This window comes from Podarcis gaigeae, assembly GCF_964106915.1.
Source record: "Podarcis gaigeae genome assembly, chromosome: 2".
Taxonomy (NCBI): domain Eukaryota; kingdom Metazoa; phylum Chordata; class Lepidosauria; order Squamata; family Lacertidae; genus Podarcis; species Podarcis gaigeae.
In genome coordinates, this window is record NC_139679.1 from 70,091,973 (window position 1) to 70,116,479 (window position 24,507).

The 24,507-nt window shown below is 47.1% G+C and overlaps 1 protein-coding gene and 1 long non-coding RNA gene across 4 annotated transcripts in view; one reads left to right on the plus strand and one right to left on the minus strand.

Moving 5' to 3' along the window:
* Nucleotides 1–1,055: 1,055 nt before the first annotated feature.
* FAM193B (family with sequence similarity 193 member B) overlaps nt 1,056–24,507 on the plus strand; it is a 30,653-nt gene continuing 7,201 nt past the window's right edge. The window contains exons 1-6 of one of the 3 annotated variants that reach the window (XM_083726253.1): nt 1,056–1,284; nt 19,214–19,453; nt 19,962–20,178; nt 20,543–20,743; nt 21,311–21,707; nt 24,214–24,409. In XM_083726253.1, the coding sequence (XP_083582379.1) occupies nt 1,117–1,284; nt 19,214–19,453; nt 19,962–20,178; nt 20,543–20,743; nt 21,311–21,707; nt 24,214–24,409 (1,419 nt within the window). In that variant the 5' untranslated portion in view covers nt 1,056–1,116. Of the gene's footprint in view, nt 1,285–19,213; nt 19,454–19,748; nt 19,858–19,961; nt 20,179–20,542; nt 20,744–21,310; nt 21,708–24,213; nt 24,410–24,507 lie in introns of those variants that run through there. The other 2 variants (XM_083726255.1, XM_083726254.1) reach the window with 2 other exon arrangements.
* LOC310838724 overlaps nt 12,180–24,507 on the minus strand; it is a 122,330-nt gene continuing 110,002 nt past the window's right edge. The window contains exon 3 of the long non-coding RNA XR_014561133.1: nt 12,180–12,549. This is a non-coding gene — a long non-coding RNA (uncharacterized lncRNA). The remainder of the gene's footprint in view (nt 12,550–24,507) is intronic.

Genomic DNA, 24,507 nt, shown 5'->3' on the forward strand with positions numbered 1-24,507 from the left:
CTCCTCTTGCGATTGGCCAGTGCTTTGCCGCTTATTCAGAAGTCCCAAGTTTGGACTGCAGTTGTAACCACTTTTGGAACACACAGCATACAAATTTTTAATTTTGGGATTAAGAGTAATTCTTCCAACTAATCTGCTAGATAACTAACTTTTAAAAATATCTGAAAAATTACCAAAATGAGAATTATTTCTAAATATATAATTTGATCGTTTCCAGATAGTCTTTTATTTCCTGTCAAAATGCAACTTCAAACACCTTTTAGATCTATAACGATGCCCCTCCCTTATTAATTTTATACTGCATTAGGTATATGACCCCCCCAAAAAAACCCGATTCTACTGTATTGTTGGCAATAGATATTTTCAGATGCATGAAAACTTAATTTACAAGATGCTTATATATTATATAGAGATTTCACCATTCCATGTCGGAGCACCACAACACACCGGTGTCAGTTGTTTAACGTCCCCGCGTAGACGGTGATCAGTTAAGGTTACCCGCTAAGGCTCAGACACACCCGGGGCAGCGGGGTACATCTGCACCTTGTGCCCTCCCTGCACTGCTGGCAGCGGGTGGGGGAGCCGCGAGAAGCAGAGCCGGGCCTGCATAGGGGAGGCTTGCAGCGAGCAGAAAGGCGAATTGCTCAAGTTTGCAGCACCGCCGCGCTCGTCGGAGATGCTGTGGAACAGCGCCGAGGGCTCTGGCTGAGGCTTTCCTGATGATTCCCTTTAAATGGGCCTCGGTGACCCCAAATGACCACTCCGGCTCCGCCCCGGGCCACCCCCCGCTCCCGCCTCCGGAGAGACCGGGCCCGTTTCGTCCCCTCCGCCAGCTCCGCGCCTCTAGCCGGGAACACGCGCTCTCTGCCAGGGACGGCGCCTCCTCCAGCCGCTGGGGGGCGCGCTGCCCAGGCGCTGCCCGCTCCGGCGATGGCGGCGGAGGCTTCCCCCCGCGGGCAGGGGCCGGACGGGCCGCGCCGCCATATTGGCTGTTGTCCTGTCTGAAAGCAGCAGCAGCGGCGGCGGCGGCGGCGGCGGCGTTAGTGGCGGCGGCGGGAGCAACAGCGGCGTTAGCGGCGGCGGCGAGAGCGCGGCAGCGTGGGGCGCGGGACGGGCATGACTCGCAGGCGGAACAAGGCGGTGGGCGCGGCCGGGGCGCGGCGGGAGCGGGCGGGGGGAGCAGCCCCCCCTGAGCCGCCCGCGCCCCCCGCCGGGCCCGGCCTTCCAGAGACTCCCGAGCCGGCGGCGGCGGCGAGCAGTGCGGAGCAGGGCAGAGCCTCACAGGTACCGGGAGCGCGCGCCCACATCCCGCCCTGCATCCACACCCCTCTGCTGCCCTTAGACCGCTCGCCCCGCATCCATTTGCGGCGCGCGATCCACCCTTCACCCAGAAACCCGGACCGCACACGTCCGCCTGCGCGCGGATCGCCCCGATCCATCCACCCGAGGTGCCCCCCGTTCGCCTCCCCCCACTCCCCGCCCCCGCTGACTGGGATCGCCCTCCTGGATGCGGCTCCCGCAGCACATTGCACGAGTGCCACCAGACATCCAGCAGCGGCACCCAGTGTGCGCCGTGCAGTCACCTCAAGATCCACCTTGAATCCAAGCTGTCTAGATCATGACCTAGGGTGTGTGTGGTGTGTGTGTGGCTCGCTCTCTCCCTACCCCCCTTACACTGAAGCCACCTGCTTCCCCTACATCCAGGGCCCGTCAGGCCCAGATCCCCACCTCTGTTCATGTCAAGCCCTCTCTTCATCTGCCCACCCCCTTGTTACATCCAGCACTCAAATCTACTCTAGTCCAACCACAAATAGTCCCACATCCACAATCCTTATGTGCACTACTTACCGATACCCCTTCAGTGTGCAGTGGCCACCTTTTTGCTTGCATGCAACAGTCGTTGAGCATTTATAGTCCACCCTAGCCTGCAGAAGGCTGCTAGACCAGGTCCCCTTTTCCTTTACTTAGGAAAGCCCCATTCCATATGTTGGACGCACCACCAATTCTATAGCTTTTGGTGCTGAAGCACCCATACATTCTGTGCTTGCTGCATCTTTTCAGGCTTATTGTTGCATCTTCCTCAGATATAGAAAGACAGGCCTTCCCCCAAATACTAACTAGTACTTGGCATATGCACCTTTATCTTCTGTTTGCATTTTGAGCATTTCCATTTCATTTGCTTCTCTTGTGGGGCTGAAAATTGAGTGGGGCCTTGCCCTGCGACGATGTTGTATCTTGTCCTTCAGATTGTGCCTGGGCCTGTTTTCAGATATATGCACGCATCCCTTCCCAGTAGGTAGGGGGTGGCAGCCAACTGAATCTTTGTGCAGACTACATTTCTACTAAACAAGAAATCAGAGTAGGGAATTATTGTTGTTTGCTCACATGAACTAGCACCATAGAATTGTAGAGTTGGAAGGGACCATGAGGGTCATCTAGTCCAACCCCCTGCAATGCAGGAATCAACAAATGGCCAACATCCAATGTTTCTTGCAAGAAGGCTGCCTTGGAAGGGTAAGGGCAGATGTGTGGACAGAGAACACGTGAGACTAATGGCAGACAGCACTAACCACTGTACACTACAGAAGGTCACTGTGTAAGTGATGCTCTGCCCTCCAAGAGGAATTGAGTTTCTCCAGCTGGATGTTGGTATTTGGGTGAATTTGCAGAGCTTTGCTGAGTTTGGACAGGAGCTGTGCTGAAAGCAGAATGCAGTTTGAGCCAAGGAAAGAGCTAGAACCTGGCATGGACAGGGGAGGATGTTCAAAATCCATTCCAGTGTGTCTCTTGGTCCTGAGTCTGCATAGGTAACAGCTACCCTTATGGGCACTGGGGAAACTGCTCCTATCTCTGTACTGTTAGCCATGTACGCTGAGGTGGCAAATCCTCAGGACAGCTTTGTGTTAACTAAGGATTGTAGAATTAGCCTTCTGGAAAGCCAGGCTGCTGTTGGCAGACAGCAGACCTGCAGGAGACTCAGCCAGAGTTACACAGAGTATGTGGAAGTGGGGGCTTGTCTACAGACTGTGCCAGTCGGCAAGGCATTTTCAGCCTTTTTCAGGGGGCGGGGCTCTTCTTGTTTGCACACCTGTTTTTTAGCCTGGCTAATGAGCCATTTGGTGGGTGAAGCGGGCACAGTGGCAAATTTGTCCCTGGATAGGATACAGTGCACCTAGACTGGCATGTGTCTGGCCCAGGATAAAAGAATCCCAAACTATCATCATACAGAGTTGCTAGCAAGTAAGCAAGCAAGTCACCAGTCACAGGAGAGACGTTTTTTGTCTGATTGTGTCTCCTAGACTTTTGCATGCAGTGGGAATGATTAATAGGTAGTTTCCTTCCGTGAAAGTTTGTGTCTCTTCTGCCCCAGTGCTTAAGTTATGGACAAAAAGGTACAGGGTCCCTAGTGAAAGTCATAAGCCCGCACCCCCAACTTTCCCCGCTTTTAACCGCACCACGCCTTTTCCCCCTCTCAGCTTTTAAATTGATAAAATTATATCATTACAGTTTTAACAAAATTCATCCAATTTGTCTGTTACATCATACTTTTTAGTTTTGTAAAAACTGGCTGAGGGGGTTAGCATCAAATACAGAGAACTGGGGCCCCTCTAGACTCCCTGTAATTCAAGCATTTATCTGTCCCCTCCCTGCAAATATGCCAACTTCATTAGTCAGAGATGGGAGGATTACAAATATCACATAAATGAGCACCACAATAGACTATGATGTGCTATGGCAGGGTTGGGAATTGGTTGGGAGTGCTTCCCTTGCTGCTTATTAGAGCACGTATTCTCTACGGAGAACTGGGTTTAAGAGACTAGCACATAAGTGTGCAACAGATAAGTCAAGTCAGGGTCAGCACAGCAGTTTTGAGAGTTGCCGGGTAGGGAGAGGAGTGCTGTTTGTCTGTCTTGTCTATACCAAGGATGGCCAACATCCATGCCGTATGAGATGCACAGGGCATAACTTCTTGCCTCATGGCACTCCTCTCACATGCCTCTGAGACAGTATTTCTTAAACTTTGGTCCCCAGCTGTTATTGGACTACAACTCCTAACATCCCTAGCTAACAGGACTAGTGGTCAGGGCTGATGGGAGGTATAGTCCAACATCAGCTGGGGACCCAAGTTTGGGAAACACAGCTCTAAGATACGGTGTGCTAATATGCTAGGGAGTCACTCTCGGCTTCTTGGTTTCCTTTGGTAGATGGACCTGTCACACTGAAATAAAGAACATGACTTTCCTAGCCTCACTTTTCACTTCGTAGATAGAAGAACAACTCCCCTGGCCAAAATGCTGGGGTAAGGGACAATAAGTTCATGACTGGGGGCTGGGATCTGGTCCTTGAGCATCTCAGCCACTCCACCCCTACCCCCACACTCAGTAACTTGCTCATCTGTGTAGTTGCTCATCTTCCATAGTTGTGGAAGATGCACCTTGCAGCAGCCCTGCTATCTACACTTCCAAGGGTCTAATGCTAGCTATGACTTTCAAGTCAGAAAAGGCTTCCAGGATTAACAGGTTCATTCAGAGGATATTTGAGCATCTTCAGGAGATAAGTACAGAAGTAGAAGCCAGTGGAAAAGACTTAGCATTGGAACAGTCAGGTACAGGCTAATACAAAACTATTAGTTAAAACCCATTATGATGCACTGTAATCAGTTTCCTAATTATGTGATTTCTATGTTCCTGGTATTTGGGACGCAAAATAGTAACTGGAAAGACCAGCTTGTTAAGAGCAATTGCTACAGTGGCTTGGACAGAGCTGTTACTCTTACTCTCCCAGTGTAATGAAGTGTGATGCAAACCTGCAGTGGAAACTTAAGCACAGAGCAGGCTTCCAAATCCAGTTTGGAGAGGTAGTCTGCGAACAAAGACCAAAAGACACTTTTAGTTGCATGTGGTGTCTGAAGTACCTATGTATTGCAAATAAAACAGAAAGCATTGTTGATAAATGAACAAAAAGCAGCAGCACCTGAATTCTGAGAGGAGTTATTGTTCCACAAAGCCACTTACCTCTAGTTAAGACATGGGTTGTGGAGAAGAGAATCACTGAATCACAAGTTCCATACTTTCTGCTTCTTAACTATATCTTACATATCCAGCCACGAAGCTTCAATTGGCTGATATGGGAAACCTCGATGGAAACTCCAGAAGAGCTTTCTGGTATGTGTAGCTCTACTGCAGGTTAACCTAAGCTGCAGAAAGAGAAGGCTGAGGTGCTGAGCGCATTAGCATAGATTTGTGCCTATGCTGTCCTTGCCCTGCCTGAATCACAGAGCCTTTGTTCCAAGCATTAAATGAGGGTACATAAATAGTTCCAATTAGATATTTTTGTTAGGATATCATCTAGCTTTTATTTTGTGCTTTCAGGTGTTTAAACAACTTTACATTGTTTCATTCACTCTAACAAGTGCTTATTCATCTAATCAGAGTCTAATGCTTGGAGCAAAGCAGAAATGTGGGGAATTGGAGAAGACAAACAGTAGGCAGCCTGTTACTTTAGGATGCTACAAGTGTTCTTCAAAAGGGACAGTGCAACTAGCTACATGCAAACTTTTCAGGATAGCTCTAGGGAGATTTTAGGATAGCTTTTCTCTTCTCTCTGTTGGTCCCTGCAGCTCAGCTAAAACTTCAAGTATGTGCATATGAATTGGGCGTATGCAGCTGTACACGTGCATACACTCTCCTTTACAGTTTACAGGCTTCTGCAGCAAGCTGGAAACTGGCCAGCAGCAAACTGGAAGGCAATGGTTGCCATATACACCAAATGGGACAGATCTGCTATGCCTTAAAAAGCAGTGTGGCAAGAAGAATCCACAGGTGTATCTGCTTCCACTACCGCACTAAGAAAAACAGTACCGAGTGATCATCTCCCTTTTATATAGCTTTTCAAGGCACCAGAGCCTGGAGCCTGCAGTTAAACCAACAGCCGCACTTCAATACAATGAGGCAAGTTTCTCTTGTCCACTCATTTCTAAGCAATTAGGAATGTACTAGTGGAGCTGACCTTCACAGCACTTGTTCGGGAGCTGCATGGAGGCTAACTTACAATAGTCTAATTAAAGTAATTAAAAAGAAAGTTAGTCCTCCAAGCAAAAGCGACAGGGATGCTGCCAGGCAGCACACCAGAGCTAGTATTGTACAAGTTTTGCGAGACAGACTGCTAGTAGTAATGCCTCGGGTTCACAAAGTGAGATTTAGACTTGCCACAAACACTTAAGGCTGGGCAGGCATGCTGACATACTTGTCCATAAGTTGGTGTTGCTTAGCACAGCAGCCTGATTTCTTTAGCTTGACTATACAGAGTGCATTAAGATCTTCCCTGCCTTTGATGTTGACTTTTTGCACTTCTCAGTCACAACTGTCAGCGGTTAGTTTCTATGATGCCACGAAAGATTGCCACAATAATCCAAGTGTATTGTTTAATGTTGTCTTTTTGCTGCTGGTTTTTATTAGCAGTTGACTACCTAGAGGCTCACAGCAATTTCTGGAAAACTATGGGGTTGTCTTTATCCATCTCCTGGCTTCATTTCACATTGTACCAAACCAGATCCTGTCCTGCCCATCTTGAGGTTGGAGTAGCCAAACAGAGTTTGAGAATGCGAACTAACAAAACTACCTAACAAATCTCCTTCTCCCCAGATTCATGTACCAGTTGCAGTCTTGTTACCCAGGGCCATGATCCGGGGGTGCATTAACTGGAGTTATTTTTGTATGTTTCTTTTCAGCAGCTGTCACACTAAGTCAGTCTTGCAGTTAGCAACTGCCTCTTGGTGAACACCCAAATGGCCAACTGCTCGCTAGCCATAGCATACTGCACAAGATCTGTGCTTAACACAAAGCCACCTGCTGGGAGCTGGATGTGTCCTTCTGCTCTCTAGCATTACAGACCCAGTGGCTCCAACACTAGAAGAGCAAGTACACATAATGTTCAAAGGCTTCACATTGTGACATTTTGTTTTGCAGAAGTTACGTCACGAAGGCGACATACTTACTCTTCCCTTCCTAGTGTTAGGAAGCTGCTGGTGCTCCAGTTCTGCTTTGACAGGATTCTAGGTGATCTTGCAATTGGATATCTAGGAGCTCAGGAAGCTGCTGTATACAGAAGCAGACCATTGTCCCACCCAGCCCATTGTCCCATTGTCCATACTGAGTGGCTCAGTTCTTCAGGGTTGCAGACAGCAGACACTTCCAGTCCCACCTGGAAATGTCAATGATTGAATCAGGGACCTTCTGCATGTAAACAGAAGCTCTTCTACTGAGATACAATCCTTCTCAAAGTGTTGGTGCTGACCTTTAAAGCCCTAAATGGCCTTGGCCCAGTATATCTGAAGGAGAGTCTCCACCCCCATCGTTCAGCTTGGACTCCGAGGGCCTTCTGACAGTTCCCTCACTGCGAGAAGTGAGGTTACAGGGAACCAGGCAGAGCGCCTTCTCAGTAGTGGTGCCTGCTCTGTGGAATGCCCTCCCATCAGATGTCAAGGAAATCAACAACTATCTGACTGTTAGAAGGCATCTGAAGGCAGCCCTGTTTAGGGAAGTTTTTAATGTTTGAAGTTTTATTGTGTTTTTAATATTCTGTTGGGAACTGCTGTGATACCTCCGAGAGTGGCTGGGGAAACACATCCAGATGGGTGGGGTATAAATAACAAATTATTATTATTATTATTATTATTATTATTATTATTATTATTATCCATAAGTAGCAGAAGACACAGGAAGCCAGAGCAAACAGTGAAAGACTCCAGGGCTGCTTTTTCTTTTCTGGAAAAAGAGGTGCCAGAATTTGTTGAGCTTTTTTTAAGGGAGATACCATCAAAAGTTGTTGAACTTCTCACACCAATCGCCTTGCTGCCTGCAGCCTCCATCACTCAACACTGGCACTCAGCCTCCAGTGACAGGTTGCCAGAACGCACCAAAGAAGTGCCAGAATTCGGTTCTGGTGAGTTCTGGCTGAAAAAAAGCCCTGCCCATAGCAGTCACCTTTGTGTAGCCACCCACTTATGTGACTGTGGAAAAATATCCCCTCACCAGGTCCCCCGTTTGCGGCTCAGGGAAGAGGATAGTTTGCTGCCTTTCCTGCCACTCTGTAGAAAAGGATATCTTGGTAGTTTACAGGGCTTTTTTTCATCTGGAACTCACCGGAAGTCAGTTTCAGCACCTCACAGTGCTGTTGCCATTATAAGAGAACGAGGGAGGCATTTGCGGTGAGTTTAGGCACCTCTTTTTCTAGTAAAATAGTTGGTACTTTGGTACTAGTGCGGCGGTTCTCAAAGGGTGTGGCAGGAGAGGATGGCAAGTGTGGTGGGAAGATTCAAGGACAATCAAAGAAACGTTCAAACATTTCAGTGTAGTATAGCATAAAAAAAACCCCCACGATTTTTAAACCATGGAATATGTAGCTGCATTGTTTTATATACTTTCCAGATTTCTTCTTTTCATATTATAAAGTAGTTGTGTTCTGTGTTATAAATCAAGCATTTCTAGGAGTTGTTTCTTTTTGTTTTCTGATGTATTTCTTATCAGTAAAAAAATTCATTGTGGCCCAGAGAATTTTTTTTGCAAACCTCTGTACTAGTAGATTTCCTTGGCAAGGACAAGAAAGGGTTTTGATGCATGCTCACCTCGGGAGCGTGTGTGAGGAAAGATTAGGCCATTCTGCTGCCACCTCTGCTTGTCTAGGCTGCAATGAGATGATGGCATGCTGCTGACTTAGCTGCTGAGCAACTGAGAGGCAGTGACAGGGGTAAGTCAAAATCCTTACTACCATCTTTACTGACACTCCTGACTACTGGAAAAAGTTAGTGCTCCCAGTGCTGCATGCAGAACAACATCAATAAACTGCTGTATCCAGAAGTTGTAGTTTGAGGTGAGGAGGCTGAGGGTTAAGAAGAGTAGACACCTCTGCTTTCCCTTCCCATATGCATGTGGTCAACTCCCTTACATCAGTAGGCCATGTGTACTTAGGAGCCGAGTAGCAAAGTTGTAGAGTAAGATACATGCCCAGTTGCCAGAACACACTTGCTCTTTAGCATTGAGAGATTGTGCCCAACATTTTCTCTTCTCAGATTAAAGTGCCACAGCCAGTAGCCTTTTAATGCACCAGAAGGGAGTTGGGGCAGAGCCAAACTTCTAAACCACTTTCTAAATTCAGTTTCAAAGAGCAGGTCAGGTGCAAGAATTCCTAGAAGGGGGACTAGCTCAGATATGCATGTACAAGTATCAGCAGCTCAGATACCAAGATGCTTCTGAAAGCTGTGGGAGTGTTTTGAAAGGCACAGCTCAGGTCCTCAGTTGATATACCAGCTGAAAGGGAGCCTCTCACACTTCTGGATTGAAGCCTAGGTTGGAAGAAATGACCCAGCCTTCAGAATCAGTACAAATATCTCTTCTCTGTCTACACTAAACATTCCATAGCAAGGTCTTAGCCCAGGCATGGCCAAACCTGGCCCTCCAGCTGTTTTGGGACTACAGTTCCCATCATCCCTGACTACTGGTCCTGTTAGCTAGGGATGATGGGAGTCCAAGTTGGAGGGCCAAGTTTGGCCATGCCTCTTAGCCTTTTGGTCTTTACATTACTCCCATTCATTTCTCTTTAAAAAAAAAATCTGTTGATTGCTCACTTGTTTCAGAGGTCCTTTTGCAAAAAGGTGCGCAGCAAGATACTAGTAAGCTTTATTAGTTATCATTTCAGTGGCAAGGCTGAAATGGACTGGTTACAAGCATTCTCCCAAAAGGGAGCTTTTATAGGATGTTCCTTCCTCCCCACCCCCAAGTTAGTCCTTGCTTTGAGAGGGTACCAAGAGAGCAGTTTAGGGACAGAGAGCCAAAAAGGGAGAGACTTGAATAGTGGCATTGGGAACAAACCAGTGAGTGCTGATTTGTTATCTATGTTTGGACTGCTTGGATATTACACAGCAGGACTGGGACATATTATTTGTTAAATACAAGCTGGATTTCTTCCTGCATCTAACTCTTATCCTTTGCTTAGGCATTCCATACACTATGCTCAAATAAAGGCAAAAAGCTTACCTACTTCAGCAGCAAGCCACCCACCAGCTTGAGAGTCAGTTGGTCAGATTTTTAAAAACACACAACCATCACCATCCCAATATTTAGACATTATATAACAGCAGTTGCCTGTGTGCCTATTGCTCTGACCCAAACAGATAGATATTGTTCCGTGGTATAAGAAGGTAGGCTTCGCTCCTGTTTTTTGAAAACGTATACTCTGCTTCCAGGCAAGAGCTCTTCAAGACATCACAATAAAAACTACAATATTTTTAAAACAATCAAATAATTAATTGTGTAGGGAGGTAATCTGCCCTATTAACTTCTGTTTCTACAGTCACTCCACACTTCTTTCACTGTTCTGTTTAGAGCTGTCAGCTAAACCAAAATGAATTTGGTGTGTCTGCTGTTTAACAACTTACATTTACACCAATTTGCATATTACTAAAACTGCAACAGAACTGCTTTTTTGAGACCTCACCATGCAAAATATCCTACCATTTATTTCCTCGCTATACACTGGAACCCAAATGCCAAACTTGCTTTTAAATCACAGCCCTACCAATTAAAACTTTCCCTTCATTAAAGTGGCTAAAGGTTTGGGCAATTGATTTATAGATTTAAAAGTTGTTGCCCTAATTCAAACAGATAGCTTTCTATCATGGAGTTTACCATAAGCCCTCACCCCTCTTTTCAGTTCCTCATTTTTCAAAGAGCAAATAAATCATCTATATGTCTTAGAGGGCAGCGCTGGACTCACAGAAGTGACTTTAAAAGAGAGCTTCTAATAGGATATCTGCAGGTGAGGAGGGGAATCACAATTACGGTAGTTCCGGTTTTAAGAAATGGAAAGATGAGATGCAGCTTATGTATCTCATCTTGAACAAGTGACTCTTCCAACAAGAAAGTCCCTCCTCGCTGGGAAAACGAGTCCCTTCCTAGTCAACCAAGGCTCCCTGGGGTAGCACATCTGAATATAAAAATATACCTACCAAGATGACCACAGTACAAGAAGATTTCAGTTACTAGCTGTGAGCACACAAGGAAAATTTAATTTTGAAGCCTATAGGAAATGTATATCTAAAAACAGAAGTCAGAACTAACTGTGTTATTCAGCACACTTTCACTCTCCAATTACCTGAAGAGGATTCTCTAGGGACTCACCTGCTTAATATAGTCCTGAATGTTAGCAGGAAGAACAGCATAGGCTGGAACATGCTATAGTCTGGGTACGCTTAGAACTACATTTGTTCGAGCCATTTTCTAGTTAAAAAGCCTCATAGTAGACAGAGGGGAATCACAGAAACATCTAAAATTTGAAACTATGGGGAGGGTGGTAGTGGTGTTACCATTCAGCCAATCAGAAAGCACCCACCCTCTGTTTTTCCCTTCAGTATTATCCTAAAAGATGTCTGTCTGTTTCCCTTATAAAGCACCTGAGGATCTACTACGCATGCTCAGTAGTGTAATTGTTTGCTGGTTGGATGCATGACCAAGGAGTGGGTGGAATTGAAACTATAAATACAACACTTCCTGGTTGGGGTTGGGGGTTTTATATGGTCCAATTAGTTTGGTATGTTATGGGGAAATGTGTTAACTAATGATTGCGTGGATTATTTTCTCTTAAACCCTTTTCCTTGCTGTAGTTTTCTGAAAGTGCTTCTCCCCCTCCCCTAACATTTTTGGAAATACTTCTTTTCTGTTTTAACTTTAAAGCTGGTAAAAATAAGTCAAGGTGTGTCTTTACAAATGTGGTTCTCCTTATCGCGGAGGGCATCTCCTTTTCATACGTTGTTCAGGTAAAACTTAGCAGTCCCAAACCAAACAAGTTTTATAGTGGTATCTCAATATTGTAGTTGCTGTAGGTGCGTGATGTTTTCATAAAAATGCTTCCCTTAGGGTTGCCTTGATTCCCTGTTAAAAATGTTTGTGGGTAGCTTTGCACTCTGGTTATTTTTCTAGCTGTCACATTGTAAATTGGAGGCCTGCCTCAGAGTAGGCCAGGTCATTCCAAGGTAGCTATATCATATTGCTCAACCCTTAATGTGCCACATGGTGCAGGTAGGGTTGGAATCCTTTGCAGAAGCTCTTGCCAGAAAGTTTGAGGTAATGTGTGTGGACTTTAAGTCAAAGATCTTGTTAGTGCATTAAGTCAAAGATCTTGTTAGTGCAGCCTCACTCAGACTGGTGGCCCCCAGATTTTTGGACTGCAACTCCTATCATCCCTGATGATTAGTCATTCTGGTTGGGGTTTGATGGGAATTATGCTTCAAACATCTGGAGCAGGGGCAGGGAATTAGATCTGGCTGACAGGCCTGATCTTTACCTCCCTCACCCCGTGACCCAGCTTTGACAGGTGAATATGGCTGCCAAATGTCAAGGTAAAGGACCCCTGGACAGTTAAGTCCAGTCAAAAGTGACTCTGGGGTTGCGGCGCTCATCTCGCTTTCAGGCTGTGGGAGCTGGTGTTTGTCCACAGACAGCTTTCCGGGTCATGTGGCCAGCATGACTAAACCGCTCCTGGCGCAACGGAACACTGTGACGGAAACCAGAGCGCATGGAAACACCGTTTACCTTCCCGCCACAGCAGTATCTATTTAGCTGCTTGGACACAAGGTTGAGAAAGGCTGGTCTAGAGGTTAATACGTTGTAGATGAAATTTTAAACCTAGATTAGTATTAGTGAGCCTGCAATCTGGGAGTAAGCTCCATTGAACTCAGTGGGTCTTCTAAATACTTGTATATAGTACTGCATATGATATTGGACAGCAGCATGGTAGTTGTTGACTAAAAATGTCTGGAGCAGGAACAGGAAAGATTCCTGGGTTCCTTCTCTGGATTCCTTCCTCTGCTCCCCTTGTGTGCTGTACTGGGGGTTCTCCTGAACCCCCCACCCCCAGATCCAATTTTGGGGCTTGGGAAAGTGAGAAAGGCATTGTGCTAGTGGAAGTCCTTGCACAGGCTTCCACTAGCAAGACTCAGTTGAACCCCACCTTTAGCCTCTCGTATTCCTGGTAATACCATTATCAAACTGAAACAGTAGCATGCTGGGATAGCATTTAATGCATGGTCTGAAAGAGAGACACTTGTAGATCAACCTAATTAGTAAAAAATAAATAAAATTGTTTGTGATTGTTTTCAGCATGAGTAAATCTTGTCTTCCCTACTCTTTGATTAGTAACATAAGAAACTGCCTTTTTCTGACTTGGCCTATTGGTTCATCTCTCAGTACAGTATTTTCTACAGAGACTTCCAGTAGCTTTCCGGGGTTTCAGTGATAGGGTCCGCTCCACCAGCAAATGATCAAATTGTGCATGGTAGTTAAATATACGACATCACTTGGTTTAGCCAGGTTGAACTGGTCTAGCGTGGAAGCAAGTACCCCGTTCTGATGTAGCCAAGCCATCGTCAGCTTTTCAGGGGAATAGGAGCAGAGATGACTGCTTAACAGAACAAGAAACTTGTCTTCTCTGACAATGCAGGGCACATGCTGCTTAGCCTACGATCTGCAGGATGAGCATGACCTTAGTGGGCTTTTGTTAGTGATTCATATCCTGGAGTGTGGTGTCAGTCACAGCGAGGTCAGCTTTCAAACCTCCTATTAGCAATAAAGAATATCTACCACTGTGGCATTTCCCACATGCCTTAAGAAATATGGATTAAATATCTGAAGTCTGATCCATAGACCATAGTTCTTAAACATGCCACTCTCCCTTTCTGCCCCCAGCAACTCTGTAAGGTACACAAGGCTGCTGGAGAGCATGTCCAGTCAGATGAGCAGCGATTTGATTCTGGGGTGGGGACCAGATGTATGTGACCTTTGTGGCGAGCTTGCAGGGAAAGAGCACTCACTGTGGAGGGGGTCAAACAACTCATTCATACAAAGAATGCATGAGGGGGGTCACAGTGCTGTGTGGGTTACACCTCCCCCTCCCTCGCTGGTGTGTCCAGAAGGTGGCCTGCCCCACTTCTCAAGTCTTCTATACATGTGAAAAGAGATTGACTCAGAATTCCCACTCATCTGAAGTAGTTCTACCTGTGTACACACAATGTGTACTGTCTCTTTAAATGCCTGCCATTTGTCCAGCCAGTGATGGCTGCAGGCTGGTGCACAGGACCCTGCTTTCTTCCTCAGAGCTTGAGAGTTTTACTTTTGAATGGCTCTTAATGCATTGTGCCTTACATGCAGACTTCTCTTCAAGATCCATCTCTGGGAAACCAGCTTAACCTGTTTCTGCAGAAGCTGGCCACGGAGATTGATTGACTGATTCCTATGATAGCACTTTCATTCACCCTCCAGTTTTCTTTTTTTTTAAAATCCCAAAATGAATAGAATAGAATAAATAAATAAGGAATTGATTGTTTTTATTCAGATTGGGCTCTGAGTAAGCATTCAAGTGACCGGACATAGTTAAGCTATAGTTTTTTTAAAAAATATATTTAAAAGGCAAGCTGCCTGCCCGAAATGGGGAAGGGGTCAAAATGGAGTAGTCAATCAGAACTGAATTCACTGGCAAATGCATGTCGAAAGGGTTGCAAAGGGGTGGTTCAAGCCATGTGGAAACGAGCAGCTTGCCCTGATTTGAAGTATGTCTGCACACAGCCTGGGTTTCCCATACTTAAGAGAACTTTCTACCTACATATATTTCACGCGACCTCTGCCACCACGATGGGGAAACTCAGGAGTCAGTATCTGCTCAAGGTGATGCATTTTTGACATAGGGTGCAATTTTCATGCGGGGACTCTTTTTAAACAAGTGACTTCCTATGTGGAATAGCCCTGCAGGAGAATTAATCTGCACCAGACAGTTCATATCTGGATCAGACGCAAGACAAAACAAAGAGATAAGTGTTTGGCTGGTAATGTTTTCATCCGAAACCTCAGAAGAGGTATCATGTTTAGAATTCAGGAGTGAGGAATCTGTGACTCTCTAGAGTTGGAGTGCAACATTATTTGGAGGTCCACATGTTCCCCATCCCTGAGTTAAATTGACATGATGGGGCAGGGCCACGTAGGCTCCCAGTGTGTTTTGACAGAGCAGCATGTTCACTAAAATGAGGGTGGAGGCAGTGGCGGAGCTTCATGCTCTGGCGCCGGGGGGCGGGGCAGAGAGCAGACAGGGGTGGGGCTGCCAGGATTGCACTGCTGGGGTGGGGTGCTCCCCCCCGCACTCCCCTTCCTCCGCCAGTGGGTGGAGGACACTGCTGGATGGGTGTAAAGTATTGCCAGTGGGCAAAAGAGGAAAAAAAGGAAGGGCACTCACACACTTGCCTGTAGACTACTGATCAGAAGGAAGCAAGGAATGAGAGGCCAATACCTCCTAACTCAACCTCAGCACTCAAAATGAAGGCTGGATAGGATGAGAGAGAAGCTCTTGCTTCTTTAGGAAGGCCTACTTAAGTTTGTAGAACTATCATGGTTGTGGCACTTGTGGCTGGAAGCTGAAGCAGGGATAGGTGAGGGTCAGGGCTGGCTCAAGACATTTTGCTGCCTGAGACGGAGGACCAGCTGGTGCCCTCCCCCAACCAACCAACCAACCAACCAGTCAGTCAGTCAGTCAATCAGTCATTTTATTTATATTCCACCTTTCCAAGGTTAAAACCATGCACAAGGTGGCTTACAATTTATTTTAAAAATGACATAACTACAAATGCAATACAAGTAATCCTAAATAATAAACAAGATGTCAAGAAGTTCACAACCAAATTGAACAATTTACACATAAATCATAAGATACAAAATATAAGATACAAGAAGGTAACAACAACATCAGAAAAAAACAACCAACAAAACCCCCTAAACTATGCCCCAGCTCCAAGGAACATACAGAAGCCAATTGGACTGGCATTTGAAATTTACTCCAATACTGATGAACAGGATCTTCCACTGAACTTGAGGGCAGCAGGCTAGCAGGATGGGCCACATGGCACACACAGCTCTGCCCACTCCCTGTAGCTCAGTATCTGTCGCCTGAGGCAGTTGCCTCTCTCTGCCTCATTGCAGGGCTGGCCCTGGTGAGGGTTGCTGTAGGTGTGTGAAGTAGATGTGGTGGTAGGGAGCTTATGACAAACTCGGGGACGTGTTTGCTAAGTCCAGGAGCAGCAGCAACAGGCGAAATGGATACATTTCAGGGATCCCGGTAATAGATACTGCTTAAGCAGTAGATATATTTTTCATTACGGTGTGGGTTGGATAGCTGAAAGTAAAGACCTTTGTTTGCATTTGCTCTAAGTGACATCAGGAGTTGTGGAAAGAAGTGCTGCTTCTTATACCCAAGGAGTTACTACTTCCATCAACAATACTGAAATTTGTTCCAGAAAGTTTGGAATTTCCAAACAGGCATAACAAGGATTGGAGTCCTGTGTTCTGAATCTGTCTCTGGCTGTGTCAGTCCTCCTTTTGAGAACTTCACTCCTTGATAGGGATTTCCAGGGAACAAAGGTGTGGTGAGAAGAGGCTTGCCTAGGGAACAAAGATGAGTGTGTTTTAAGGAGATGTTTGTCTGCCTTGCAGTGTTTAATTTAGGAGGTGAAATCAACATCTGATGATTGCCAGTGATAGGTGCATATTCTAGGATTAAAAACAACAACACTCATTTAAGAGAAGAGTTAAGGCATTTATGAATTCACTCAGGCACCAAAAAGCATGGAAACAGTAAGTTAAGGCAACCACTTCTCTGCCATGGAAGTGGTAAAAACCTATGTATTGCCTTAGCCTTTGCCAACCCAATGCCTTCCAGATGTTTTGGATGGTGACTGGCTGAAGTTGATGGGAGCTGCAGTCTAAAACATAGGTAAGCACAGTCTGATCTATATGCTGTGCCCATTTACAACTTAGCGTCTGTGCACACAAATTTTACCTTGGTTTTTTGTCCCAAATCCTCTATTTATATCGGTTGGGAGAACTCTGAAGCTGGGAAGCTGGTCTTTAGTTAGATATATAGTTTTACATTCTAAGGTTTGTATCCAACGAAATCAATGTGCAAGCAGAACAGATTTGGTAAAGACAATGAAATTCCTCCCCCCCCCTTCTTCCCACCCCCGACTGTCAGTCCCTAAATCGGTTCTGGTTCTTCCCTCCAACTTTCCAGCGCAGATTTGGAGGAGAGTAGAGGAGAGGTTCCAGTGCACTTGCAGAAGTCATTCCATGCATGTAATGATTTAGTTGGATATAACCCTAAACTTTTGAATTGCTTACTTTAAGCTGTAAAGTACAAACTGTACATGTTGAACTGAAAGCAAAACCTGCAGAGTAGCTATCAAAACTGATCAGGATATCAGACTTGCACTTTTGCTTTGCTCTTCTGAATTCTAAAGACTTACAAAGCAATCCAAAGTGAGTGGGAGAGAGAAGATCAAAGGTGAAGGAACCACTGGGCTTCTACTAGCAGAATGGAAGGGGTGGGGGCTGTGATCTAAGCTCCAGGCGTGCAGTCTAATGGAGTTGGGGCACCTTTTCTCTTGATATACACACACACATGCACATATCTGCTGGAGCACGTAATAATCAAACTTTCATAGCAACACACCACTCACAGGAATAAGCAGGAGTATGCCATGGGTAGGCATGTGCAAGGGTATGCCATATGCAGGCATGCACAAACAGATGCAGTAGCCCATTGCACAAGCAGCACACCACTTTTGAACATGCACAGCAGCACAATGTCGCACGCAGAGCAGCTAGAAATGCACACTGCTCCAACCTGTTCCCTCTGGCAGCAACCCTTTTCCTTTGGGGAAGCAGGTTCAACCGGGGGAACTTCAGTCTGCCCAACAGATCTATTTTGTCATACTTGCCCTTAGTTAAATTGTTTATTTAAAACGGGAACTTTGAACTGTCATAACTTTAGGAATACTTAACAGACTTTCACCAAAACAGCAATTTGGTTTTCTTGCTTACGTGAAAGGGGAAATTTCTAGGTATGTTTTGAGAAAAGGGGTGTGCAAAAACAGGACACAATTAAACTGCTATCACACATTGGCATTCTTAGATTTCCAGTGCCAGATTTCCTCCTGATAAGATAATTTGTCTTCATTCTGATGAATAGCATTTTCTGGTTTTATGATGAAAGAATGCAGAAAAAGTAGAGCCATGGGATTGGTAATTAATAATCTCTCACATACGCTGACAAGTTGTTGCTGATTGGACTCACCCCCTCAGGGGTGTGTCTGATTTTCTGGGCATGCTCTGAGGCTGCCAGCCCACATCCTGCTGTGGAACTACTCCTTTGTCACTTTCCTCCGTCACCCCTGCCCCCGAGCACACCTGTTCCTGCGGTGATTGTGAGAAGGGAAGGCCGGTTCTCCTTCTGTCTCCTCCTCGTGCTGCACCCTTTGCCCCTTTGGGCTTTGTCTCACCTTGAGTCTGAGAACGACCATCTGCTTTGCAGCAGCAGCAGTCAGATGCACGGCCCATTGTCCCAGGCTCCTCAGTCGGTGGGGAAACAATGCGACCCTGCCCCTAACCCTTCATGCCTGTCACCATCTCTAAGCAGTGCCGAGGCCGATTTGTCGCCTGGCTTCCGCCCCGGAGCCAGACAGGAAGCTGAAGGCCTTGTGTGGGAAGAATGAAAGGAGCAGCCAGGAGAAGGTTTCTGCCTTACGTGTTGCAGCTGTTCCTCCGTCTTCAGCTGCACAGGAGCAAGGGGGAGCAGGCTGCCTGTCTTCTGGGCCCAGAGGGCCTTGGGATAGTGCTGGAAGCATTGGGTGGGGGAAGCAGCGTCCTGTGCTGAGGCAGGAGTTGTGAGCTGGGGGACAACTGCGGGTGGGAGAATAAAAGGGACAGAGAGAACTGGGATACAAATCAGGCACCTTTGTGGCTCTCACGCAGAAACACACACCCTTCTGCCACCACAGACTGTTCATTCCCTCTCCTCCTGCCCCGGATCTGCCACTCTGCTGGTGTGCTTAGTTCTGAGGTCACTTAGTGTGAACAGTATTGTACTAATAGCAGAGTTAGGCAGGAAGCACTAGAAAATCTTTTCTGGGAGCATCCAGCTGCCGGCTGTCTGGATGGCCTGTTTGCCCACAGGTTTGCCAGAGCTCTGTGGGAAAGCCATGACATGACAAAAGCTATTGCCCCAATCCGGATTTGGGGATTTTCCTAAGCATATCCTGTCGTCATGGCACATGGCCCAGTGCTCCCCAAGCTTGTGTTCCCCGTGAGCAACCCTCGCTTTCTGTGTGTTTGCCCTGCTGCAGGTGCTGCCCACCTCCAACCAGTCGGTGCAGACGTGCTGCTTGCTGTGCCACCGGGAGCGTAAAGATTGGGGAGGACCATCCCACAATGGGCTGATATCTCCGGGCGAGCGGCTGCCTCCGGATTTTGTACCGACGCTGGTGCAGAACCTGCTGGGAGAGATGCCTCTGTGGATCTGCCAGAGCTGCAGGCAGAGCGTGGAAGAGGAAGAAAGGAGGGCAGTCCAGGAGCAGGCGCTGGCGGTAAGCATTTAACCCCACCAGAACGCACGCCATCACTCACTCCGGGACAAGTGTTCTTGGGTCAAGGAGGGTTAACTGCTGTGAAGCAGTCTACATAAAAGGCCTTCCTGGATTGGTCAAGCTGCACACCCTTGACCACTGTCAGATGGCTGTATTATGTTCTGGGACCCTAACTGCTCCCAGCTCTAGGCTGTGGAACTTGCCAGCTTTGGCTTGAGTGAATGCATTGCCTACAAGAACAGGGCCTTGACTCTTTTCTTTCTTGTCACTGTCATCATTTGCGGTGGTGGGAAAGGGAATGAGAGTAGAGGTAAGACTAGACAAGCCTGTCTCCTCACCGAGAGTCTGCGTCTTCCTGGGCAAGTGCCATGGTGGGTCCAGGACAAGAATTGGTTGGAGCAAAGGTTAGTCCAATGTTACTATTCCTCACAGATCAGCCATCAGCTTACCCTTCCAAGCAGACGTGTTGCATTGGATTTGTGGTCTGAGCCGCCTGTTCTCTTCCCAGGTCTCGCTGTCGCATACGGCCTGCAAGTCACAGTCCTGCGGGGCAGGCTCCCACTCCTCTTCGTCTTCGTCATCTTCATCCTCGTGCCATGGGAACTCAGGAGACTGGGACCCCAGCTCCTTCCTGTCTGCACACAAGCTCTCGGGGCTCTGGAACTCCCAGCATGCCAATGGGGCAGCTCAAGGGAGCTCCCTGGGGGGAACACCTGTTGTACCAGGTAAGTTCATGTTGCCCCTGGGCCCAGTGATGGTCTTTTCCCTTCTAGATGTGGGGTTCTCCCTACAGCTTCTTTATGGAGGCTGTGCCAGTAGTCGTTGGGAGGGGGTGTGGCAATTGCTTAACTGTGTTAGGAAGTGCTAGCATCTGGCAACCTATATCAATACATTTTGTCAGAGAAGGGATGACCATACACAAGCCTGTCTTGCTCTTCTCCTGAGGGAGAGCAATTTTTTATATGAAGGTCCCTGCTTACTGAGGTCTTCCCACTTTTGCAATCTCCATGGCCCAGATGAGGTGCCACAAGTGGGGAGGTGAGTGAGGGGCCTGGAGAGCAGCCAGCTCCATCTCTGACTCCATTGCAGGTGACAAGCACCCCGGCCTCCCTCCGGAGTGTGCCAGCCAGGCCCCTGCTGTGGGAGGTGGGCTCAAAGCCTGCCCTTACAGCCACGCGCTCTCCCCAGCTCCCAGCGGCGCCCCAGGCTCGCCTCTGCCTACCTCACTCGACTTCTGCAAAACTCTTCCCAAGCAGTTCAAGAGCATGTGCCGGAGACCCACCCCGCCAGGTCTGTATGGGCGGGGCCTGGGGAAGGCCAGCTGACCACATCCGCTGGGCAAAAAGTGGCACCACATTGCTGGGCTCACTACTGTGGAATCTTGCTTCCTCCCGGGGGCAGCCCCTTAGGACCCATCCTTGGGCTGAGTGAGACCTTAGCACAACTCCAAAGGGCAAGGGTTGCCCCCTTTCCCCTTCTGAGAGCTGTGGGTTTAAAATGTTAAACATGTCATACGTGTGGCCAAACACCCTAGCATGTTTTGAGGAAACATGTTATGTTGCAAGCCCTGGTATGTTGGAAAGTGCTTTGGAAAGTACCACAGCTGCAGGGAAGCTTCTAGCTGAGAATATGATCACCAGGTTGGGTTGGCTTGAGTGGCATGCGTGGGTGTATGGCCATAGAGCCTTGGAAGTATTATGGGAGGGGCAATACTTCTGGGCAAGAACCTTGTGGTGCAGAGGTCTCCATGGTGGGGAAGCTTAGCACCTGTGGATTTTTTGCCCCTTGTAGTAGTGTGTGAAAAGTCTGCTGTCCAGGATTGAACCTAATAGCTCTCCCTTTTCCATCTGGCTGCAGGAGAGGCCTTCCACTCCTCGGAGCACCACCGGCATGTGGACCTCACTGCTCCACCCAACAGCCCCACAGGCCTCCCCTCGCAGCCGCCGGCACTCCTCCCGACAAAGCAGATGCCTGCCCACCCTGGGCCCTTCAGCTCCCCTCCTCATGTCCACCTGAGCTCCTCACCGCAGGCGGCCCCCTTCCCTGCGCCAGCCCTCAGTCCACACACACCGGTGCCCAAGCCAGGAGCAGACTCCCCTCCCACTGGATCTTGCAAGAGCCCACACCTGCCAACTGCCAATGTGCCACTGCTGAAGATACCGCCTCCTGTAGGCTGCACTCATCCATGCAACGGCCATTGCAGCGGCTCCTTGGGTCCTCCGACTGCCTCGCATCAACTGCCCAGCACCAACAGGTGAGTGGAGCCCTGGGCATAGGGTTGCTGGTAGGAATGTGCCCAGCCCCTTCCTGGGGTAATTTGCCACTTGGCAGAAGTCATCCTTGCTGCCATTGACTGTAGAACATGTGGCGTGCATTTTAGGATAGCAGCCTAAGGACCATTATCTCTGCTCAGTGTGAGTGAACCATTTGAAACTCCAGGCAGGTGGATAGTCTAGGGGTACCTCTACAGTGTCACTATTTTGCGGGGGGGGGGGGGGTGTTAAGTACATACCAGAACTGCAGGATGGCACAATTAAAGTTGATTAAAACTTTGTATTGGTCAAGTCCAAGGTTTCTTAAACTTGAGTCCCCGGCTGTTGTTGTTCTACAACTCCCATCATCACTAGCTAGCTGGCAGGACCATTGGCCGGGGATCATGGGAGCTGTAGTCCAACAACAGCTGGGGACCCAAGTTTGGGAAATCCTGGACTAGTTAGTGTAGTAGATCCACCTTCAAAAAAGTGGACGTTTTGCACCTTGGAAATGACAGGAAAATGTAAAAAGTATGAGATGGAGGAGTGATTATTGGGAGGATGTGTAGGCATCCTGCAAACAAATTCAGGATGAATGCAGGGCAATTGCTCGTTGTCATGTAACTGCTCTGCAAACAAATAATGATGAGCCTAATTGCCCTGTATACTTCGTGCAAGCAAATGAAGGTGAATGCTGAATTAGCAGGACTTCTGGAGAAGCCCTCTTTTCACCTGTGTTGTCTAGGCAGCTGAATGGGCAGCTTGGTCTTCTTTCCCTGCTCTGTTCTCTCCAGCTCCCAAAGGAGGCTGGTGTTCAATCCTAAAAAATTGAAACCAGAAGCAGTCTGTGACTTCTGCGCCTGAGAGGATTGCTGTTACAGTAGGGATGGCTTGAGCATTTGCTCGTCTAGATTTAGTGATGCTTACCACGAACCATTTGGAGAGAGGGCCTGTCCAACCTGCTGGGACCAATGCATGAGGCAGCTCTTAGAAGTGCCAGCTTTGGATAATGTTATTTTGGGCATAGCTATCCCGCCATAGTTGAAGCTTCACTTGCTCGGTTAAGAGTCAGTGCTGGCATAACAGTTTTCTTTCCGTAAAAAAATATAAATGAAAAAAGTTACACTAGAATGCAAACTCCATGTAGTTTTGGAATGAAAGAGCTGTGAATGAGAGCGTGCGGGAATCTCTCCCACTCATGGATCTATCCTACAGAGTCCACAAGGATTTTGTATTCCATTGAAACTTTTTTCATTAATATTTTGCCATGAAGGAAAAAGTTATTTCAGAACCTGTTGTTAAGTGTTGCAAAGTAATATTATTGGCCTTCTCTGAAGACGGGGGTTCTGGAGCGCTGTAGGGTTTGATCCCTATTTTCCATTGTGTTTGCCATTTTTTATCCATATTACAGCCTCTTTTTAATTCTTAGCCATGCAGCATTTCAGCATCAGAACTGGTCAAATTTCTGTGTTGATGCTGCACTTTCAAAGCCTTCTGCTTTCTCAGGCTTAAACTCCCCCACTCCCAGCACACACATGCCCACACCCACCCACCCCGTGAGTTCAATCTTCAGGCCTCTGCAGGGTCGAGGAGAGGATGAAGCCTTTTGTTTTGTCTGCTTAAATCATTTGTGTTGCATGTTTTCATGCAAGTGTCCAAGATGGCTTACAACAATAAATATATAAGCCCTCAAAGAACTGGTGTCAAATATTTCATTATTGCAACCGGAATATTTATTTTATGTTTTCTTATTTTACAGAATGTATTCACTTGATTGTAAGAAAAAACCTCAAAAAATAGAAGTTACTTATAAATGGAAGCGAACATGAGGCCCACAGATAAAAGATTGGCTGAATAAGGTTTAGAACACATTGTACATGGTTAAATGGACTCACCTAGTATAATCCCAAGAAGGACAAAAACAATTGCTTAATACAATAAATTTGGAATTCCATAATTGGAATTCCAAACTATACATTTTCAGGAGAAAATAGTTCTGTGATAGTTCTGGGGTTTATTTGTGTTGGGTTTTTTTGATGTAATAATGAAAGCTGCTTATTACTTAGGGCTGAGCAATTTTACATATGCTATATATGTATTATACACAACCTACATAGGTATAGACTCAGTAAACAGCTTTAAAACCCTTTTTTTTCTTCAGAAAAGGCAAACTGCAGAAACATTCATAATCTGTCAGTGGAGGCCCAGGGAAGAGAAGATTGCTTTCATTCCAATGCCAGGTGAAAGCTCCTTTGGAGAGTGAGCTCCAAAGATGGGGTGTTCCAACAACAGAAAATCCCCTTTCTCTAACAGTCTACCTGCCTGGTCCTCTTGAAGGCAGTGACATATAGAACAGGATCTGTACAGATGAACTTGGTCAGGCATTTTGCTCACAGACCACCTTGAGCTTTGTAGATCAAAACTAGCGCTTTGAATCGAGTTTGGAGGCCAGTTCAGCCCATCTGCCTGGCCTGCCTCTCACCTGCCTGCTCTTCCTTCCTCTTGCAGGGACCCTTCCTGCAAAGGTCACAAGTTTCCCAATGGTACAAGCTGCCACGCACCACAGTCCTGCGAGGCAGACGAGGGGCTTGGCGAGGACGAGGACAGCAGCTCTGAGCGCAGCTCCTGCACCTCATCCTCCACAACCCAGAAAGATGGGAAGTTCTGTGACTGCTGCTACTGTGAGTTCTTCGGCCACAACGCGGTAAGTAGAATCAGAGTCAGCAGCATCCATGACCTTCACTCACAGACTTGTTTCTATGTGGGCGGCTTGGAAAAACACCATGTTGACAATACACGCAT